This window comes from Mesitornis unicolor, unplaced genomic scaffold (assembly GCF_000695765.1).
Source record: "Mesitornis unicolor isolate BGI_N332 unplaced genomic scaffold, ASM69576v1 scaffold45323, whole genome shotgun sequence".
NCBI classification, from domain to species: Eukaryota; Metazoa; Chordata; class Aves; order Mesitornithiformes; family Mesitornithidae; genus Mesitornis; species Mesitornis unicolor.
In genome coordinates, this window is record NW_010176222.1 from 369 (window position 1) to 23,554 (window position 23,186).

At 40.0% G+C, this 23,186-nt stretch overlaps 1 protein-coding gene across 1 annotated transcript in view; it reads right to left on the minus strand.

Annotated features, from left to right (window-relative positions):
- Positions 1 to 1,022: 1,022 nt before the first annotated feature.
- The window catches only part of CLYBL (citrate lyase beta like), a 28,106-nt gene continuing 5,942 nt past the window's right edge, over positions 1,023 to 23,186 (minus strand). Inside the window, exons 4-7 of the mRNA XM_010181684.1 lie at positions 22,900 to 22,993; positions 21,347 to 21,514; positions 16,381 to 16,505; positions 1,023 to 1,118 (exon numbers count right to left, since the gene is read on the minus strand). Of these exons, the coding sequence (XP_010179986.1) occupies positions 1,023 to 1,118; positions 16,381 to 16,505; positions 21,347 to 21,514; positions 22,900 to 22,993 (483 nt within the window). The remainder of the gene's footprint in view (positions 1,119 to 16,380; positions 16,506 to 21,346; positions 21,515 to 22,899; positions 22,994 to 23,186) is intronic.

Here is a 23,186-nt window from a genome sequence, read left to right on the forward strand (position 1 = left end):
TTAATTTCTTAAAGAACAGTCGTTCATAGTCTGAGCACAAAAGCTCATGATTTAATGAGGAACAGAAACAAAATCTCTGATTGTTGGTGTTTCAAACTTCATTGGAGTCCTCTGGCAACCACAAGTTGATCCTCTGCAGCTTCAATACCCTTTAGCCCTCCATATAAGAGTACATGCTGAATAGAGGACAATGCCTGGTTGTTATGTTTATTTACCCTTACTACAAGCTGGGTTAACCTCTTCAAAACAGCTTTACTAAGCCCGTTAACCACACGGCCCACATGACCTGTAGCCGTATCCCTAATGTGATGTAAATCTGACTCGAGACCATATGCACAAGTTCTGCTGCATTGTGTCTCCGAAAACTACAAGTTTATTGCCGTCCAACCCTTCCCGGGCTGGGCGCTTCCAGGAGGAAACGCTCCGAACATAAACGCTCCGATAGCTTAAAAAAAAAATAAAAGAGAAGAAAGTCAAGAGTCCCACATTGTCGAAGCTATATTTTTAATGGCTAGTGCACATTTACAGAAGCGTGGGAGGGGGGGGAAGCAAAGCCTGCACAGGGCGATGGTTTTCATCGCAATTATTTCAACCGGTGTGTAATTATTCGAGGCTTTGCCCTTTCTGATGGGAGAGTGGGAAGAAGCGTAGACACAAACAGGAGCAATTGACCCGGTGTCGATCTGCTCTTTTAACAGAGCTTGCAGTTTACGTTTTGCCTTTCTCCTTCAGTGAAGTCATAATCCTGCATTTGTAGTAATTATCGTGATGTCACGCAGTCAGTGATGTAACTTCATTGCAGGCTATGAGTAGTACATGGGCTGTGCAGGAGCGAGCAGTCATTTGCGCCTGGAATAGTTTTAGTAATTAGCAATTCTGGCAAGCAAATTATGACAGATCTGCAAAATGGAAATGAATTTCTGCTTAAGCTTGACATCTTTAATTTTTTTTTTCCTGCAAGTATTATAGTCATCTTTTAAAACAGCTACTGGGGCCCCATGGCGAGAGCTTCATTTACCAGCTCATTTTTTCTTGATGGCTGTGGCAAGCGTAACAATGTTCTGTGCCTGCTTCAGTAATGGCATGTCGATCATGCTCCCGCGGAAAGTGAACGCTCCCTGGAAAAGAAAGAATACAAACTTCCTGAGAGGACCTCTGGAAATCATAGCTGGCTTGTCTTTTTCTCTAAAAACACATCCGTTTGGCAAGAAACATCAACTCCTGAATGAGTTTTAGGAGACAAACTAACCGAGGCAGGGCAAATGCGTTTAAAGAAATGCGGTGGGTGCCGAGTGCTCCAAAGGGGAGGCAAAAAGAGAGAGAAAAAGAGAAGCCCAGTGTGCAGCCTGCCTGTTTCAGCCTCTTTAGCTGGCAGACATCAAGGGCCAACAGCAGCGAGGCCATGCGTGCCAGCCGGGGGGGGCTGGCCGACACCATGCCTGGGGGCTGGCAGACACTGTGCCTCTGCTCCCCAATTCCAGCATCACCCTCTGGTGCTGTGCCTCAGGGTCGGCAGGAAACTGTCAGGGCAAAGCTAGAAGCTTTGTCTCCATCAGGGAATGGCAATAGGAGTTCAGTGGGGGCTGGAGGGAAGTTTTCCTGACTTGGGGGGGTTGTTGAGGTTGTGTTGCTGTGTCTCTCCATCAGGTCTCTGGTGCTAAAGATGGTCTAGGCCTATGCTTAGAGCCAGAGGTTGGGATGAAAACTGTAAAAAACTGAAGTGCTGGGCACACTAATCATGCCCAAATCTGCTCTGAAGCCAAGGTAAAGCCCATCTGAGCATTGCCTTGGGAAATTTACCCAAAGGGACGCAGGACAGCCAGTGTGCTTTGGCAGTGGCCATCTGAGAGCCAGGGTGGGTTTCAGAAGTCACTTTGTATTTCTAGGGCTTTTGTGGTGGTACCATGGTGACAAGTTTAAAATAATTAACTACGAATCGCAGTCAAATCTTAAACAGAAGACCCGTGTTTTAAATAGGGCCAAGCCTGATTTGTTTCTTTGGATGCTTTAATCCACACACGTTGAAGAAATGGAATTTTGAAGATAAAACACTACGCATCGAGACATGCCAAAGTTCAGTAGGGAAAAAAACCCCTTATTTGTAATTCTGACAGTACTTTGACACATTCTTGAAAAAAAACCCCAACAAATAGAAAGATGCAATCCCTTCCCCAAAGAATTCAGAATTGAAGGCCTGGCCCCAGCATTGCACATGGTGTCTCTGTGAAGTGCTGCACACCCTTCTAATGTCCTGCTGCAATCGATATGGGATCACAGCCTGGTCTGGGGTTTGAGAGCGAGTGAGGCCAACCCGAAACAGGGAAAGACCGATAGTGGCATGTGGGGCTGTGCATGCACAGGAGAGAAATGCAGAGGGGAACAAGCTGTTCATTTTCTCATTTTCATTTAAGGGTTGATAACCATTAAATAGAGGACTCTAATAAGGAAAGTGAAAATATAACCCATTTACAAAAAATGTTTGGGAAATGTGTTATTCTAGTGACATACCTAGCTTGACTGAAGCAGTAGGAATTAAATACTAATTCACATTCTAGAACAACTAAGACACAAATCCACCTTAAACATTCAATCCATATCATTGCATGTAAGAGCAGGCTGCATTAAAGCCATTTAAAACCTTATAGGTAAAACTATTATTTCATTCTAAGTAGGATTTCCTACCGTAGCTTGCAGTATTTTAGGTGGGTTTGGAGAATAATGGGACTGACAGATATTCAAGGGTAGATGCTTAAAATTTAATTTCTTGTTTACAGAGCAACCGATTAACTCTATGCTACCCCAACAACAACAACAACATTGCTATTGCTATTGCTATTACTATTAATTATTAATAATACACCACTTTTTATCTTAGCAACACCTCAGCCATTTTTTCTCATACTTTTAGACCTTCACAGAAAATGCAGCCTCAAACTATTCCACTTACAAACTGTTGTGAAAATAAATCAGGAATTATGTAAACATTTTGTGGCATAGGATTTTTTACAGAGTAATTCAGGTCTACGCAGTGATCTAAAACTACTGGCCAGTGCAAGATCCAATTTTTCACTGTAAGAAACACATGCTTTTATTGTGCCTATTTTTCTACAAGCTTTTAGTCAAATAGTTTTTGTTCTAAAGAGAAATTTGCACATAGGATGGCAGTGATATGTAGAAATGTGTTAAGGTCTGGGATCATCCTTCCTCCTTCTGTGAAATGGCTGACTTAGGAGTTCAGTTATCCTAAGTACCTACAGAAAGAGATGGGTGCATAGGAATGGTAATTCTGATCTCTGGTGGCCCAAATCACCATCAGGAGGACAGAGGATGCTCAGAAGTTGGTTACCTGGGCAGGTGCCTAAGTTGGAGCACGATCAATCTGGGTCAGAATGTCTTTTTTTGAAAGCAGGAGTTAATTAAACAGCACGCCTGTCCTCTGTTCATTAAAATAACAAGTTTAGAAAGGAAACCAGGATAAGAGTGTGTGTGTGTGGACACATGAACACTGAACCACTTGAGATCTCCAGTCAGTTCTCCTCTTGTCAGCGTGCAGCTGTAGTTTGGGTTGCTAGGAACGTGAATTCTTGAAGGAAAAAAGTGCTTTTTTTTCTAACAGCAAAGAGTGACATGAAGAAGTTGGCTTCTCTGCCTGTTCACTTCTTTTCTCCCTGCTAATTTGCAGCGTTGAGCTAAAGTTCAGAAAAAGAAACCGATTTTAATGCCATTGAATGTACTCTATACACTGCCTCTCTTTCCACCCACAGGTTTCAACAGATAGGAAATACCAGTAATTATAGCTTTGTCCCCATGCTCTCTTTTCCAGTTCTTCTAGATGAAATTTGCCTGTAGCATTCTTTTGATTTTCTCTCACACGAATATAAAGAAAACAGGGCTTCCTATAAACACCATTTGCTTTGATAGCGTTAATCTGGGGATTAATTTAGTCATAGATCTAAATTTTCTTTTTGCCTAATTTTCTCAATAATCTCACACTTTCAGCCTGTACTTAGACTTCCAGTAGTTCAACTGGGGGACCACAGGCCTGCTTTATAGGAAGCTTGCAACGTGAATGGCAGCGAGAGCGGGCGTGTGGTGCGAGGCTGGGGTTTGCATCCATCGCGTTCAGTGGCAGTGGTTTTTGCTCCCCGTGTAACCATATAAATCATTTGGTGGGAGCCTTTTCAGAAACCCTGCCATCAGGCAAGTCAAATGTGGGAAGTTTGACTGGGAAGAGACAGGTCTTCCATGTAAAGGATTATGGGGGATCTGGGAGAAGGAGCAGCTGGGAGGCAGAGCTGCAAGTGGTGGGTGCAGCCTTTGGGTGATGATGCATGAGTGCAAGTAACTTGGGTGGGATGAGAAGTGGAGGAGCAGAGGACAACTGCAGCTCTCACTGGACAGCAGACTGGAAGTGTAGCTCTTCAGAGGAACGGGTGGCTCTGTGGGTCAAAGATTCTGCCCCATTTTAGGTAATGCAGCACATGTTCTGCTGTCCTTATCCAGTGGCATCCCTCATGCAGCAACACAGTGAATATGCTAAGGGAGAAGCCCTGTGAGAAACAGAGTGACCAGCCTTTAGGGTATGGGAGCTGTAGGAATGCTTTGGTTGGCCTACAAACAGCTGTACAGCTGCAAAGGCAGCACAGCACAGCAGAGGGGTTTGGATTTGCACAACCTTTGGCTTCCTGCAGCCTGATCACTCCACACCTCTGTCAGGGCAGGCTATCAGGGACAAGGCAAAAGAAGAAAGGTGACAGGCAACATTTCCCTTTTGGGTCATCATGTAGACTAGCTAGGAGTCCTTTTCAGTTGACAAGTGAGGAAAGACTCAGAGCTGTTTCTTTCAGGATCTATCCATCTAGCTCCTCTTTGACTGGTCACTGGAGCTACCCACAGAGCACACCAAGTCATCATTCCCCCATCTCCACCTCTTGTATCAGGCCCCCATCTCCAGGCTGAATGATGCAGGACCAGTATTATGCAATTTGCTGCATCCTCCAGGATCCACATAGTATTTGAATGCAAGAAATTAATGACGACATTTAGTGCTCTGTTAAAACAGTAGTAAAACTTTTAAAAAAATGTAACAGCTATTTATGCAAGACGCGGGCCATGCTGTGTAAGGTCTTAACAGTGCTACTTTGAATTTCAGTATGTCCTAAAGTGCTTCCCAAATGGAACGGAGAGGGCTTTTGGCAAATACAGAAAACAGCTGGAAGGGAATTAAAATTATAGAAAGCTGCTAGGGTTTTTTTTCAGAAAGAAACAGAAAAAAAAATTATAGTCTTGGAAACAAGAGAATGAAGCATGGTCAGCCCTGAGTGATATAAAGATCCAGCCTACAGACAAAGGAAGTGATAAGGCAGAGTTGACTGAGAACAGTAATTTTCACAGGTCAGAAGCCTAAGATACAGGCTTACGAAAAAAAGGAGCAAATCAAGTTATGCATTAGGAATGACTGATGCAATAATTTTCCAGGTGGCTGTGGAGAAATCAAAGAGACACAGAATCAAACTTTGTAATATGTAAGTTTGATGGCGCTTATGCTTGTGCCTTACAAATCTCCTTTTGGATAAATGCAGCCACTACCAAAACCAGCCCAGATCTAGCCAAGTTCAACATGTAAACAAGGGCTCTTTTTTGGCAACCCAGAAGACAACTCCAGCCATGTGTTGCCATGGATCTTGGACATGGCTCTTGTTATATCTGTATGTCATCCTGAGAGATTTCCTTTACCTGTAAGAAATGACATGCATCACGTTGCAGAAAGAGTCTCAGCATTGATCTGTTATTTGTCATGGCCAAAAGATGAGCGCATTAAGCAGTGTTTCTTGGAACATGAAAACCTCCTTTTTTCATGTGTGTGTAAGTGTAGCAGCATAGGGGGAACATGTGCTCTGTGAAACTTTGGGGAGTAGTTAAGAGCATGGCAAAGCTATACTATCATCTCATAAGCAGAGCATATGCAAATTTTTTTTAATGGGAAGAAGCATTTTACCTTTCTTAGAAGGTAAATGGATGGGACTCAGATTCCACAATTTTTGTATCAACTGGGGATCAAAATGTTCTGGGGGAACCAGGAAAGGGGAAGAAATGATACACCCAACCCTTGCTAGTATGTATCATGGGTGCTAGAATTGTGTTGAGTTTGACTACAACAGGATTACAAATGAGGCATCTTTCACATTTTTCCAGAAGATCAGGGAAAGCAAAGATTCAAAATTCTTCATCTCTCCTGAAACTTTTTATATAGTATGCAATGTTATCCCACCATCTTTTGTTTCTTTATGTGCCACTGTGTTAACAAGAGAAACAAGCTGCCTAAAACTATCAGAATACAGAGTGCTTAAGGCACCTCGTAGTTATGTGATACACTTCTCTCTGAGCTGTGGATTAAAGTACATGAGTTAATTAAAGTAAAATAATAATTGTTCTGGGACATGTGGGAGGGTGATGAGATGAGCTAGTCCCCTTTGGTTGACAAGATGAAAGAATTAGAGGTACTCCTACAGCTGGGAATGCTCGTGGTTTTTTCCTCAGTATTAATTACCTTGACCACTGGTAAACCTCTTCTAATAAACTTTTGATCTGATGCCCTGTTCTACCAGGTCTCATCATACATGTAGCCAACAACATTAACTCCCATGGCACAGTGGCCAGGCCTTTCTTAAATGTATTTATAAAGATTACTTTAAGTGTGTGACTTGTATAAAGTAGAAAAAAAGATTGTCTTGTACCACGTGAAAGAATATAGCCAATAGTGCTGTATTCATTTGTGGTGTTTGTCAATGTATGGACTGCTCTGGCCCACTATGTAGATACAGCCGATTTTTTAAAAGCAGTTTACTTTGGGGATCCAGTCAGGTGATTTAGATGGCAGGCTGGGAGGTGCTAGGGGATCCTGGTGAGTAGGCAGGGCTTTGGCATTGGGGGAGCTCTGGGTACCTGGGTCAGTGGAAGAAAAGAAAAAGCAAGCCAAGGTCATGTTCCATGAAACTGCAAAACAGATAAGAAAGCACCTGCTGCTGAATTTCAAATTAAGTATCTTAAGGTCTAAGATAGGGGTTATCTAATGATTACGGAACTGTCAGAAAACTCCCTGCCACTTGTTAGGTGACTGTTGATCATAAGACAAGCAAACTCACAAGTGAAGGGAGGTCCTCTGATGGCTCTCTGCTGTCACAGGCTTAGAAACCCTGCCCCACTGATGAAGATTTGGATTTCTTCAATTACTTTGCTCAACAGTTTAGCTGTTTAGCTATCAATACTTTCCTTTGCAGGCCAAATCCCTGCAATAAGTGTGTGACAGTTGAGTTATCTCCTCGCCCTACTTGGCTGTCTTCTGAAAGGACATGCATCCAGGACCTAGGGAAAATGGGCGCAGGGGCACCACTAAGCCAGCCACCCTTCTCTCCTCCGCCCCTTCGTCATTAGGAGATGTTGTGACTCAAACAGAGCTCCCACAGTGTTCTGGTAACCCGGGTCAGAGGCTGTGTGTGAATGCAGCCATTGTCCAAATAAGTAATTATGTAAGTCCCTTTCCAGCCCCTGTGACCTGCATCAGCACTCGTGGGCAGATGCCAGAATAAAAGGAAATGGGCAGAACTGGCGATGCCAGCTGGTCAGCGCAAACCTTGCACACCTCTCACAAGGAGAAATGGAGAACATGCATAGATAAGCATCTTAAAATCGACAGATGCAAAAAAATCTTTGATCCACAGTTATTTGAGAAACATTAATTCCTTCAACAGTAATTCAGTGGCTTGTTTACTTCTAAATCCTGAATGTCTACTAATCATAGCATCAAATAATGGTTTGGGATCTTAAAGCTCATCCAGTCCAACCCCCTGCCATGGGCAGGGACACCTCCCACCAGACCAGGTTGCTCAAAGCCCCATCCAACCTGGCCTTGAACACTTCCAGGGAGGGGGCATCCACAACTTCCCTGGGCAACCTGTGCCAGTGTCTCACCACCCTCATAGTGAAGAATTTCTTCCTAATATCTTATATAAATCTAAACTCTTCCAGTTTGAAATCACTACCCCTCATCCTATCACTACATGCTCTTGTAAAAATTCCCTCTCCAAGTTTCTTGTAGGCTATATCTCTACTCCTGCACAATATTAACTGTTCTGAGGAAATAAGAGTGTTGTGTCCTGGAGGAAGGGCAGATTTGCTCTTCTGAGGAGGGAAGGAAGCAGGTGGATGGCAAAGAGTCCCCCTAAAAAGCATGGTATTCAGCAAGATAATTCCCCTGGGATTAAATGAAAATGCACATTGTTTAAGCGATCCCCTGCAGAGGAAATTTGGAAATCTTTGCTCTGGGGCTTAAAAATGCTTGGATTTGCTTACAGGTAATGAACAAAAGAGCCCTGGTCACAGCAAATGGCGTTGGGTCTGTGCCTGGGGGAGGAGTGATTATCCTGACTACAAAGGAATGACTTTCCCTTGAAACAGAAGGTTGAGACCATATTTTTGGGGAAGTCAAGAGTAGGAAATAAGCTAACAGCTGTGATGGTGCTGAATGCAGGTTTAATTAATTTTTTTCTTCTGCGAGTTGTAGCCAAAGAGCCATCATAAAGAGCTGGGTCACGATTCCTCCATTTAGTGATGCACTTCCAAAGGTTAGTGAGCTGCTAGGAGGTGTTCAACGATATCTGGGTCAACTGAATGAGTTTTTCAGGCTATAACAAGATAATGTCTTGCTCTCCTCCCCAGTCAGGCCTGTCCTGCCTCTGGATCAGGTTGACACACAACTCTTGGGTTTCTTTTAGTGTCTTTGATGTAGGTAGGAAATGTCCAAGTAATGAGTGTAGTCAAATATGACAAACTGAAGACTCTATGCATAGTGAGTCATACAAACAACTTTTTGGGTTATATATTTCTGTATCCTCTCCTTTGAACCCTTTGACATTCACTCATTTTTCTGTAGCAACATTATGTGAGGAAACGCACTTATATACAAAATCTTTGGGGAAAATAAATGATCTCTGCAAAGGTTTGTCAAAAATGTCTTTTTGGCAAGAGGAGATGCCCAGTGGGTCTCTGTGATCTGCTGAAGTAAGGGTTGAATGGGGAGGGAATTCTGCAAAGTATTGGCACCAGTAGGCTTTTGTAGCCATTTTGTTGCTATGAAGAAAACATTAAATATCACAGCCTTTTGGTTTTTTTCACCAGTGTCAACTTCCACCAGAGTAGTTAGTTCAGCGGATAAATCCGTTTGTAATGCCAGAACCAGGCCTGTTTGTATGAGATAGGCTTCTACCTCTAGGAGCAGATGGAAGGACACAAAAGGTTGAGAAAGAAAGTGCAACAACATGAAATAGAGATTAATTTTTACCTTGGATAACTCCCTAGCAGCAGTACAAGAACTCTAACAGAAAAAGCCCTTTCTAAAACTCAACAGGTAGGAAGGACTTTGTGATCCCTCAAGTCCACAGTGGTGCAGGGAAGATGAAGACAGGACCTACAAGGTCCTTTACTTCTCCTCTGCTTGACATTTAGGCTGAGATGGGCTAGAGGTTCCTGCTTGGTCCAGCTCCAGAAACTCTTCAAGCCACCAAAGTCTCTGTAACTGGGCAAACAGCCGTTTAAGATCCCTGAAAGAAAGGCAGACATGAGGGGTTTTTATTGCTGTCTTTACATTTTCTTTAGTTTCATTCTCATGGTGGTTCTTGCCTTCCTGTGTGCTCCTCTAGAGTAGGAAAGAATAAAATTAGAGAAAGAGGAGAGAGTCCTATAAATGAGGAATATTCTCCACTGGTTTACATCCTCTGCCTTATAATGTATCAGGAATGGAAGAATCCTAGAGAGAAGACTCACTGCTGCCAAGTAAATCTTTATTTTATAGCACAAAAGCAGCTTCCTGGACAAACATCCTATCCAACCATGCATTCTTTTTCCTCCCTAGTGAGCATCATGATTACTATATGGAAAAATGGAAAGTAGCATATTAAGACTTCAGTATCCTCAGATGCCCTTAATTAAATAACTTAGAATTAACTTGAGGTTTATAGTCATGGAAGCAATTTGTTAAATATAGACTAGAAAATTTAATCTGAAAGTAAATGATTACAGGACACACAAAAGCCATTTGATACCGAAGGGGAAGGTAGCTATAAAACTCAACACAGGCGAGAAAAGTAATAACAGTGAAGCTTGTTCTGTCAACAAGAATGGAATCACCGTTATTTCTGTAGTCTATATTTTTTCTAATTTCAGATTCATTTTCTGAATAGGCTTGAACAGCCATTTTTTACTGCTATTTTCGATTTCATCTGTTGGAGCTTTTGCAGAGAGCTTCTCCAGGTCCCTCAAAAAGCCAGCTAGCACAGAGAAGAGTGAGGAGGCAGCAAGACTGCTGCTACTTAAATTGACTGAAACAATATTTTGGCTGTACGGGCTTCTGAATTCCCTCAGTAAGCCTGAAAAAGAGCCATCTGGTCAGAACATTACATCTCTGGTGGAAATTGAAACGAGGCTTGTGAGCACTTGTTAATGCTTTTTTAAGAGGGAATTGGGAAGTGGGTAGCTGCCTCGATGGGTTGCTTGGTGCAGAGCAGGTTTTGGCACGATGGTGGGCAGGTGTCTGCAGTGATGGGTGTCTCCCCACTCCATGCCTGCAAAAAGCATAGTCTGCGTGGGTAGCATATCCCTTCCAAAAGAAAGGTCTCACTGAGACCCTGCACACACCTCTTTGAGTCGGCAAGGACAGAGAGGTCGTGCCTTGCTGAGGAGAAACCCAGATGGGTGCCATCCCATGCCCTCTATGGGGTCTGTGTCCCCTGGCACAGGAGTTGCCTCCTTCAGGAGCTACCTCCAGAAGGCACGACTATGGAGGGGAACAGCATCCGTCCTTCTGCTCCCGGCTTGTGGAGAAACTTCTCCCTGCGGGAAATGTCAAAGTGCCATCCGAGCCCCTCTCCCCTCACATTTTGGACACAGGTCTTTAATGAGTGGAGGAAAACAGAATAAGAGCGACCAAATGCCTGCTGGGGAGGAGGGGTGTGGAGTTGGCAAGAAGATGTTTTATATGAGTTTCTGCCCTGCTTAGGAGCTTTTGCTGCCCTGTGTAGTAAAATCTGTCTCCTTCTCTCTCCACCTGGCATAACTCCTTCAGGACTGATTGTGCCAGTGTAGGAACCAGTATAGCACAAGCAATTAGCTAATACAGCCCCTTCCGCTCTATTGTAAAGGTTTGAAATTTGCCCCCAGATGGATCTTTCTAAGCAAAAAGCCTTCAACTGTGACACAAAACACATTTCTAAAATATTTTTCAAATAATAAAACTGTACAGAGAAACTTCAAGTACTAATATGAGTTCTCTCAATCTTCGTTTATTCATCAGTTTTCACATTAAAATTTCACTTGACCACTTTTTAAAAAGATAAACAACACAACAGTGGCCAATGTGTAAATCCCACCAGCACTCTCCATCTTTGCATAGAGATGCACCTAAGCCTACACTTCTTAAGGCCAAAGCTCATAAAAGGTGACAATTTATCACAAGTCCCCGAATCCCCCCCTCTGCAGTGTGAGGAATATACATTGCCTAATTACCATAAACGACAGCAAATTTCCTGCATCCTCAAAGTGAGGGCTGACAGCGCTGCAGCCTGAAGTGCACAGAGGCACTCTGTGCTGCTGGCAGCGCCTCCGGATGGGATCCAGCTTAGTTGGTGGCATCTCAAGGCTTTGCCTGCAGTCTGTCCTGGGCAAGGGGAGTGGGGAGCAGAGCTGCTCCCTCACCCCCAGCTCTGTGTGAGATATAATACCCTATAAAGTATGATGCGATCCCTGCAGGTTGATGGGGTCCCACACCACCCTGTGCCAGAAGAATGCTCCAGCACATCCATGCTAGGAGGCAGTGCAGAGGAACCTGCCACTCCGGGGCATGGTCTTGCTCTCCCAGCACCCACCGGCTGGATGGGGATAGGATGAATCTCTCATGTCTGGGGTTGTACATGAGAGCCCTCCCAAGGGCTGCGGCAGTGCCGGGAGAGGGAGGACAGCGGGGAGAGACCTCCCCGGGTGGTGGCGGGAGCTGGATCTGGCCCAAGCGCGAGGGCGCATCGTCTCCAAGATACAGTGGCGTGGGGTAGCTTTTCCCAAACAAAGAGCATTATAAGGGAGCCACTGCTGGAAATTTCCATTCCTTTGTTGGGTAGATGCTGTGTAAATAAATGCATTCCTCAGATTTTTCATAATCCTGGAAAGGTCTGTAAAAGAAACTATAGAGTTTGTCAAATTGCTGGAGTTCATATATATTATTCCTCAGCCACTGGGAACATGATATAAAATGGCACAGAATATAATGCGAGAAACATATGCTAAAGGCCTTTTCAGAAGCACTCTGTGCATTCAAATGTGGCACATAGAGATATACAGATATTTCTTCTGTTTTGTCCCATGGGATTTAAAATATTCAACCCATATTACAGCTTGGGTTTGGGAATTAATTACCTTGGCTTTAAATAATCCTTACCTGACAGGTGACTTGGGAGGCATTTAGCTATTCCCTGGTTTATTGTGTGGGTGCTTTGAAAGCATTTATAAATTAGTACGTGAGATAAATGTGTAAGCAACCTTTTACTTTATTCTTCTGATTTTCTTTCCATTTGAATTTTATTTAAAACCCAGATGATTCAGGAAGATCCTGAATGATATTCTGCCTGGTGTATTTACAAGTCAAATGACACAAAAATGCAGTTTCAATGTCTTACTTTCCTGTCATCTATAAACACTAACTACATATAGAAGAGATTCTATTTCTGTAACCAGTGCATTGGTAATGTAAATGCAGGAGTTACTTACATAGAAAAGACTACTGTACCTTCATTGAGACAAGTCAGATCTTTTTCTTGAAATAAGCTGATAACTTCTCCTACTAACTCTGCTCCCCTGGACTCAGTTAAGCTGGATTTACAAGATCACTCCCCTGTTTAATGTCGTACAAATACTTCAGAAATTTAGAACATAATCTGTCCCTTTGACTCCCAGAACAATGTTTATTACCTTTCTTTTTTGTTTTTGAACACACTCTGACATTTTTATCTTATACTTAGACTTTTCCGACAGCTACTCTCGCTTTCTTTAGGATTAATTTTTAAACTTTGAAAAACATATTCTCTAGTAATGCAATTCTACTGGAAAAATATTGAAATTATACAGAAATAATACTTTTTAAGCATTTTTCATTTTTAGATCTCAAAGTTCTAGACAAAAGAGAGCACTTAATAAATAGTTATCTAAAACATAAAATGTAATTTCTCAACATTTGTCTTCTAATTGTCCAAAATACACTGTTACCATTTATTTCCTAGATATCCTATTTTTCAGCTAGATTAGAAATGTAAAAAAAAAACCAACCCAACCCCACAACCAAAACAACCTAGAAGTCAAACCAAAACAACCCCTCAAACAGGACTATCTCTGTAAGGTAAGCCCAAATACTTTTGGCTGGCTATTAGCGCTCTAATTTCCTTCTGGTTGGACACTGCTGCAGCATCTCCAATTCTGCAGTGCTCATCCGAGATCCTAATTTTTCCTGACCTCAGTACTCATATTTGGGGACTCCTGTGTCAAAGCATTTCAGCCTCCAGGATGAAGTAGCCTGGTTCAGCCTTTTTCAAAGAAAGATTATTATGGCAATCTCAAACTGGAATAAATTAGAAAAGTTTATTACTGTATTTTAATAAAAAGTACTGTTGATTAAAAGCATCAAACTTGAAACTCAATTAATAACAAACTATGATCCCAGAGACTGCAGACCAGTAACTTATCTACCACACAAACAGCTGCACAAATCCCTCACATTTATTTTTTCCAGGCTTTCAACTTTGATTAATAACATGGCAAAACCATGCAAGTCTCAACCATATTAACTACAGCTATATTTTTAGTCTTACTGACACGAACACTTTAATATAATAAAAGGAGAAGGAAAACAGAAGAGGTGTTTCATTAGGACATGAGGATTACTAAAACCACTGTGTGGAGTATTTGTCAGGAGGTGGTAGGGGAAGACTTATTACTTACATTTTAGCATGTCTCTAGGACACGGAGCAAGAGGCTCCCTCAGTGAGATATGTTTGCTTTGGATAAAAAATGAAGTAATTGGACTGACCAAGCTTCTCTTACTGACACATTTTATAATACCAAATTGCAGACTTGTTTAAGAAGTGTGCAGCACTATACAGAAAACTATTTTTCCACTTTTGTTATGAAGCCCATCAGTACTGCAGTGATACAAGATCCAGAAGTTCACATATTAGCCTGCTAGTCCTTTTTTATTGATAGATGGCTATGTGCAAAAATATATGAAGCATGCAAATTGGTTAAAAAATAGTCCAAACCACAAACCCTCAGCAAATCTGTTCTTGCAGCTGATTATAGAAGCTTATAAACTATTTTAAAAGCATTTATTAAAAAAAACAAACCAGCATCCCCAAAACCCAAACACCTGCCCCCCCGAAAGGCTGATATAAGCAAGAAACCACCTTAATGTTAGTAAAATAACAGCCTCAAAACAAATCCAAAGACTAATGCTTGCTTAATACAGAATTCTTCAATATTAAACAAGTCTGGCTTCATTATTGTGTGACAGTGGGACTATAGTTAAATTTAGTGCAGTCACCTCGTGGATTGTTCATATGACAGGGGTATTTCTTAGATGAGTTTCTGACACTAAATTCAGCTGAATGAATAGTATTATACACATCATAAACATAAACAATACTTGGCTGAGTATGTCGTCTGACTTTTTTCTTTCAGTATCTACCTGCCTACACATTTGCACCAGCAGTATGTTTATAGCGATGCCTTTTGTAAGAGAGCCAAGCTCTGCAAATTGAGATAATGGGCAAAAGCAGTCATACATTTTCTATTTCTAAGTGATTTGTGTGAAGACAGCTATATTTCAAAACTGAGGGAATAGAACAAATACAGGCATATATCATAATAATAGTGACCATGAAATAACTGCTCAGGGCAGCACCCAAATATTGTAGTCATGGAGGTATCAGAAACACCTAGGTACCACGGATGGGATGTGATAGCCTGGCAAAGAGAAGGGCAGAGCAATAGCAAATACTTTGTCACACTTTTACCCTGAGATGAAAGCATTATTTCTGCTTTGACCTTTTTAGAATTTCTAATGCACAACATCTGTTGTATCAGAAATGCAGGGGGACAGGGCAGGCACACACTCCAATCCATTTCTACACACCAGAAAACAAAGAAATGTACAGAAAACCTTCGCACCGCACTGGAGAAGGTGAGACCCTATAGTCTTATATGTCAGACTGTGAGACCCTATGCACAGTCTTATATGTGAACTTCATCACTGAAGAGATTTGTCTCCCACTCGAATGCCACACAAGCGCATGCAAACCGATCCCGTTCATCTGTGCTCCCCGTTCTGACATCGGGGCTTTGCTTTTTAACTAGCCTGGGCTTGGCTGCAACTAAGATAAACATATTTAGCTGCAACTTTTTTTTTTCTTTCAAAAAGAGGCAAACTGGATTATAGCAAATAACCTTTAAGATAATTAACTGACAATGCTGCAACTAGCATAAAATCTTCCTTCAGGCGACTCCTAATTTAAGTATTACTGGCACAAAGTGGAGACAGATTGTGCATCACCACCGCAATATTTACATAGCAGAAACCCACAGAGCAGGAAACGTGAGACTCAATGATGCACTAAATTAGGAACAATCATATTCTAGTGTTAATTTGCTTTCTCCTCTATCCAGATTTCAGGTCCAGCAATTGGTACAAATGCACATAAAACATTCCCATTTTTAATGATTAAGAACCACAATCTGCAAAGCAGTTCTGCTCAAAAATAAATTCACTCACTACTAGTGATGTCTGCAGGATCAAACCCCCAAAAGTGAAACAGTTTTACCAGCACAGAGATTTCTTCCGAAAACCAAGACTTCCTAATCTGTTTATTTCTGTACATAAATGATGTCTGTACATGGAGTTTGAGTCGTCTGCCAGGCTACCTGCTTTTTGATTGCAAATATTTTCCTATGACAGTAACACCATGATTCTGCGGCATGATGGAGAAGCAGTTTTAATTCACCGAGGCTGTAGATACATGCAGGTGCTCAAAAGGCTGTGTAATCAAAGAATTAAAGTTAAAACGGGAGGTGGGAGAAAAAGATAGCTGGTCAATTTGTAAACATATTGGGCAGTGGCACATTTATAATAAATATACACTTTACAGTTTATCCAGACACAGATTTCACTAGCACTACTCTCAGTTACAGCACACTTCATAAGATAAATGCAAAAAGCCATCATCAATCTTTCTAAATCTTAAATATTATTCAAATTTGGTTTCGACTATGGCATATTAACAAAAGATTTACCTTGCCTAATCGCTGATGTTCTTCAAAAGCAGAAATCAGTTCTTGCGCCCACTTTATTTTTTCAGGGCTCGGAGAGAACTGTTCCTGGACAACAGCAATTTGGTTGGGGTGAATCACCTGCTTACCTACAAAGAAGATTAATAACACCAGAATCATGCATCGACAAACAGATGTTCAAGCAAAATGTTCCAACCACTTGAGGCTCTCATATGCCTTGCAGACTTTCTTGCTCTTTTAACTAATTATTTTACTTGGTTTCTTCTATTTTTTAAACTGGACAACAAGCAGGTAGCCTTTTGCCAGATTTCTTTTAAAGAATAAAAAATATCTTAGGCTACACTTGCATTCAATATAATTTGAAAGAAGGCACGATTCTTTCTCCTCCCTCCCCATTCCAATTCATAGATCTTCTCTCAGTCATTTCAGGTGCAATTGCTTGTCTGGGGCAGTCAATAACACTTAAGTATAATGCATTGCTGAATTTAACTATATAAATAACAGCTTCAGCCACTCTTAAGAAAGTTATATTAAAATGCATTCAGAAAATGATCTGAAGAAGACGGCAAGAGATTTGTAGGACTGAAAAGTTACCAGTCACCTAAAGATCATGCTCTAAATTCTTGGCTTAGCCTAATAAAATCCTCAATGTTGTTAAAACTGTTGCAGTAGTTAGCAGTTGCAGGTACACAGCAATATTTGTTTAGTCACTGGTATATTAAACAGCTACCAGTGGTCCCCTGAAGTTTTATGAAGCACTTTTTTTTAATCCTTTCTTGTATAAACATATGTCAAGAAAATAAAAATAGATGTTGCCTTTTTTTTTACTAGAGATCTTCAAACGTGAATAGACAGCCACATAATCTGTTTTAATCTGTTACTGTATTTAGCTACCTTAAAACAAAGACATATCTAATTTGTTTGACAGTTTAAAAAGTGTCCCATTTGACATTATTAGTTGATTTCTAAGGGAATTTCACAGATCGGTGTGATTTCTGCACTTTGATTTCAAAGTGTTTTCACTAAAGGGAGGCTGCCGTAATTCCCTGTTTCCCCGCAGAATAAATGACCCTCCTCTGTGCCAGATAACAAAACCTTGGAGTTTTGGGAGGGGTGAGCCTGATCCTGCCAACCTGCCATCGAGCAAGCAGCCTCCTGCAGACGCAGGGTCCCGCAGCCGCAGCCTCTCGCGGGGGCGAGGTTTTTGCACACAAGGCAAAGTTTGGAGCGTCAGGACCCACCGGGGTCTGCTCCCATCTTCTCGCTGACGCGAAGCCAGCCGTACGTTAGAAATGTAATGAGCAAAGAAGCAGTAACCTTTTAGTGCTGCTACATTTCTTTGCTAAAAAGCCACAAGTAACTGAATTTTATTGTATTTCCCATCAAGTATCCTTTAGTTTATGATCTTAAGGGCATCCAAATATTCAGTTTGAAATTTCAATACGATAACTATTTAAAAAAAAAAGCTTAAAAATAATAAAAGGTTTGAAACACAGTAAGAACCATATTTTTGGAAGGAAATTACATGAGGACAAATTTCTTTAACCAGTCATTTTTACAGGAGATCTAATCAAAGTTTTTTTAGTCAATTTAATCAAATGTCACAATTAATAAGATTATGATGTTCCTTATTTGTAATACAACAAATTCTCCTTAACGGAACTTCTAATTCTAAAACGGAAGGGTGTACAAATAATTCCTGCAATATCCTAAGGCGCTTAACTTTCTGTGAAAATTGCAGAATATATTTTAAACTACACTTAAAGTCAGTCTATAATAATAATGAAAATAAAAATAATTATACATGATTTTCTTTAAAGTGTAAAACATTTTTGAAAAAATATTTGCTTTTGATAAAGATACCTGTAGCAGTAAGTTATACTTTTTCATCGTTAAAACACTACTGAACAATTTAAAGAGAGTAAAATCTAACTTCTGATTTATAGCACTCAGTTGATTTTTGTCACAGATTATGTATCCAAATAACCGGCTAACAGATGTAATGCCATGCAGGAATGAAGCAAATATTTTAAACAGAATTGTTGTTATTGACAAGTTACTGAGAGAGTGCAAAATTGGAAGACATTAAAATTTATGACCATGAAATCCTTTTTACAGTACCACTTGATATATCGTGCTTTAAATCAATACCTGTCAAGTCTTTTAGGTAACTGTATGATGGTGTCATTTTAGTCTCCTACAAAAGACTGCAAAAAGAGAGGAAACCTATAGTGTTTCGTATTTATATCTGCCTTCTCAGCATGTAGCACAGGACTTTCTTTAATGACTAAGTCAGCTGTTAAAGCTTATGGCAAAGTTTACTTAATTTTTACATAAACATTCCTAAAACTGACGACTATTTATATAGGCAACATACTGACTTTAAATCCACAGGTTCTGGTATTGTAAACCACCTTGTTGGGGGTGTGTGCATGCACACACACAAACACATTAAAATATATAAAATATATAAATATACATATAAAATCTGTTAATTTGGCTAAATTACATTTGAAAACATTTGATTTTATATCAACACACTCACTGAAGGAAAAACAGGCTACTTTTAAGACAACTGGAAAAGAAAAATTAGCTACAATAAGCAACAAGGGTTACAATAGTAAATAGCTGGTAAATTCTTCATGATATTATTTTGCTTGTTTAATCTTGAGTGAACATACTTGATACCATTAAGCCAAATTCTACCGGTTTAAATCTGAATATGGGAAAATCTAAGGACATATAACTTTGCTTAATATTTTGGATTTGCATTAGTTTTTTTGTGAATTTGGCCCTGTGCATGCAAATATGTGTGTGCTTCACCAGCTAAGAGAGCAATTTGGAAGTCTCAGCTCATTTTAGTCCTGTTGATTTCAACGATTTTGATTATTTGTGAAAAAGTAGCAGGAAGGGATCTTAAAAATTTAAAAATAACAAGAATGGCATGTTTTGAACCTGTTATTAAGGTGACATATCAGTATTTTATTCTCACGTTGTCAGAGGGCTGTCAGTGGTGAATACTATCTGCAGACTTCTGCTTTATACAAGGTCATGGACTAAGCTAAGATCTATTCGTAGTTTTCTGTGATGAATATTAAATCGGAAATTTTAAAATGTTCCATTTATTTAGTTTTGGAACAAAATATTTTTGCTTTCCATTTCGAAATGGCATTTTATTTTAATCAAAACAAGCAAAAAAGATTCTAAAAATCATAGATTTCAAGCAAAGGAAATAAAATAAAAAGTTAAACATTTTGGGTCAACCTCATTTTTTTTAACCAAAAATATGAAAAACACTGTTTTGTTTTGACTTGAACTGATTTTTTTCAATGTCTTTTTTTTTTTTTGTTTGCCTTTTGGCCACAGAAATTAGAAAAGTCAGTACTGATCCATCTGTAATTATGGTTGGGTGGTTGTCAGGCTATTTGCTGGATTTTGGAAATACATCGATGATAGTTGCGGAAAGGCGGGAGGCAAAAAGCGGGAGCTGTGAGTTCAACTTAATGAAGTCTGTGGCAGAATTAGAAATTCACTTTATGCCCTAAATTACTATGCATAACCTTTTATTTGTCTCCTATCTGGTCCCTATCCTGATGTCAGAAAACTTCCATGGTAAGTGTAAGTCAGTGGAGTGCAAACCACCATCCATGTTGTTTATGCTGTGCATTTCTAAATTTCCTAAATTGGCAGCTCAAGTTAAGTATTTAAATACACATTAAGCTTTTAAAGAGTGCTCTCAAAGGTCATCTTCTGTCAACAGGAGGTTCAGATGCTTAAGTTTTTTCAAAAATCAAGCCTTTCCTTACTAGGAAATATTGGTGGACATTAGGTAGCTATCAGCAGGTGCCACCATTCAGGACCTCTATTATTTTCCCAACTTCAGTTGCAGACGAATGAAGGGTGGAAGTTCACGTGGAGGTAGATGAGGTAGCTCCGAAGAGCAAAACCATTTTGCTTCTGAAAAAAGAACTGGTTTTACAAATGCAGAAGCTCAACAGACAGTAAGGAAGATTTTGGGCTGAAGAGCATCAATGGCAATTCTTTCACTGGCACACTGAGATCACTTAAAAGAACGTTTGCTTTATTAGATTATTTTGCCTGGTGCTTTAAGATATCATATACTGCTAACTGTAAAAATACAGCTTGTTAGATGACATCACCAGGACCCATGTCTTTGGTAACAAAATCCTAAGAGAGCTACTGTTACCATATGTATATCCTGAATGATTGTCAGAGACAACGTAAAATGTTTGTCCTGTATGCTAGGATTCTGAAATGCATGTACGAAATGGCTGATTTCTATTGCAAAATTCCAATCTTTGGTGGCTGCACCGTCCCACCAGGGTGTCCAAGTGATCTGGTACACCAATCGCAGAGTAACAGGCTGCCTTACAGGACTCTGGGGCAAGGAGTCTGCTGCTCTTGCAGGCTGCCAATACCCATAGGTGTCACCAGCACTTACTGGGAGGGGAGCCAGGCAATGAGAAACAAATCAAAGAAAAGAATAAGAAAATAACTTTCCCCTGGGAAGCAGCATATGAGGTTTGCTTCTCAACTTCTTCACCTAAAAAGTACTTTTAAACAACTGTCATTAAAAAAACATAGGAGAAAGGGAACCACATATTTTCAGAAGCAATTGTAGAGTGGCTGTCGCAGAGTACAGCATCGCCTTTCCCATGCTCTGTGATGGGAGGAATCACTGCACAGCCTCCACCCCAACTTCTCTTCAAAAACACTCACACGCTTCATGGGATGTGGCTTTAAAAAGCAGCCTGTGATGTTTCAGGCAAAATTTCCAGTCCCAATTTTAAAGGTGCTAATAAACACAGAACCACTTGGTATTACTGAGTTTTTCAATAAATGACCTGAAATTAAAATCAAGTAATTTGTCTAAGTGACAGTAAATGTAGCGATATATTTAAACTGGAGAAGCTATGCATTATTTTGAGACACCGGCAGAAAGGCATACCAGTGAATCCCATTGCGGCACCTTCTCTTGATTGCCTGCGGAGCCCATCTTCATCTTGGAAATCGATGTAAACAAGGTCTATTGCTTGAAGGCCAAATGCCTTTGCTGTGACTATTATTTTTTGTCTGGCATATAGAATGTCGTGAGTTTCCTTACTGCTTGTTGCACCTACAGAAACAATGAAAACAAAGAAAAGCTGACAGGAGTGTTTGAAACCTTTCTATTTAAAATATTTTCTATGTAAAAATTGGGAAGTTTTAGATTTCATTTAACCAATGTAGAAAACAAAAGAGAGGTGTATGGCTATATTGTAAAAATATTACTCTCATGAGGGAAAAAAAAAGCTGCTTTAGCAAAAAAAAAATTGTCTCTTTAAACACTAGCTTATAAAATTCAGATTTTGATTCAGTTCAAATCAGAAGTTGTAAGCCTGAAGTGGAAGTTTTGGCTGGTAAAGACTGAGGAGTTGGGACTAACATGAAGTAATTATTTGATTATATAATTTATTGTACATACAGTGAGAAGCTTTACAGCAAGAGAAGCTTTAAACAACTTGATATACTGGTAACTAACTGGTTAACTAACTAAATGGTTAAAAAATTCACACTGAGAACAGAATTGCACTTTCCTTGGTTGTGATTCTTGTCACAACTGATGTCCTATGCTGAATATTTCAGCTTTAGTATTTGGATAAAAAATAATGGTAGATGACTTCTAAGAAGAAGGAAAAGTATTCACGAGACTTCATGTGCTCACAGGGCACCAGCTAAGCAACGTGCTTATGTGAAGGCTGCTGTTAAAAAATAATAATAATAATATGTTCCCTTTCCTTAGGGTCACTGTTTAGAGACAGATTTCCAATTTGTAAGGAATATTTCAGTAAAGTAATGCTAATTTTCACATTAACGTACATATTCTTAATATAAATGTTGATAGCTCTGAACTATTATCTTTAAACTCAATAAGACTAAGAAGAAGCTAAGCAGCCTCTCATAAAAGAAATTTTTAAATACTTCTTATTTTTGAGGAAGACTAATAGTCCTTTCACATGAATATGTGGCTGTATTGACATGGAACATATTTAAAGTAAATTTATGAAAGCAAAATGTAGCAGGAGAGTATTTGCGCATGATGTCAAAAGCCTGACAGATAATTATTTGTAAAACTGTGATTAAGCAGACACTGAAATTTTAGGACTTTAAACGTAATTCTTAAAAGTATGTGCATGTTTCTTATGGATATAACATTTTAAAATAATTTCAAGTGATTCAACAGATTTTGGATTTTTTTTTTATTAATTTTTGGTACTGTGTGGCAAGAAGCACAAGAAAGTGTCAGTGCCCTGTAACACACAGGGACCACATTCTAACTTCCCAGTGATACATTCTGCACTGAAAAAAACTAAGGAGAAATGTGAAAATGTAAAATGCAGAATCAAGTGTTGTCATTACTTTAATTATTGCTGTCGGAAAAGCAATGGCCATAAATCACATTGGGCTTCTCCAATGCAAATGCCATACGGTAACATCTACAGTAAACAGACAGGTAACAACCTATGCTGGCACGGAAATCCTCTCCTCCAAAGACGACTGCATCCAAATGAAAGCCAACCTGGGAGCCTCTTCTCAGCGCTTCTTCACAGACAGCCTTCGAATAAGAACAGAGTATTAATTTCTACAGAAAGGCAGGACGCAGAGACACTAAGAGGATATCACAGCACAACAGTGTTACCAGACTCCTTCAACTAAAATTGCTCCTATTAAGCAAAGCCATTGTAGGTGCTAGACTATGCTCAGTGCCTTAAAATGAGTAGGTAAAAGAGAAAACATTATCTTTCCCT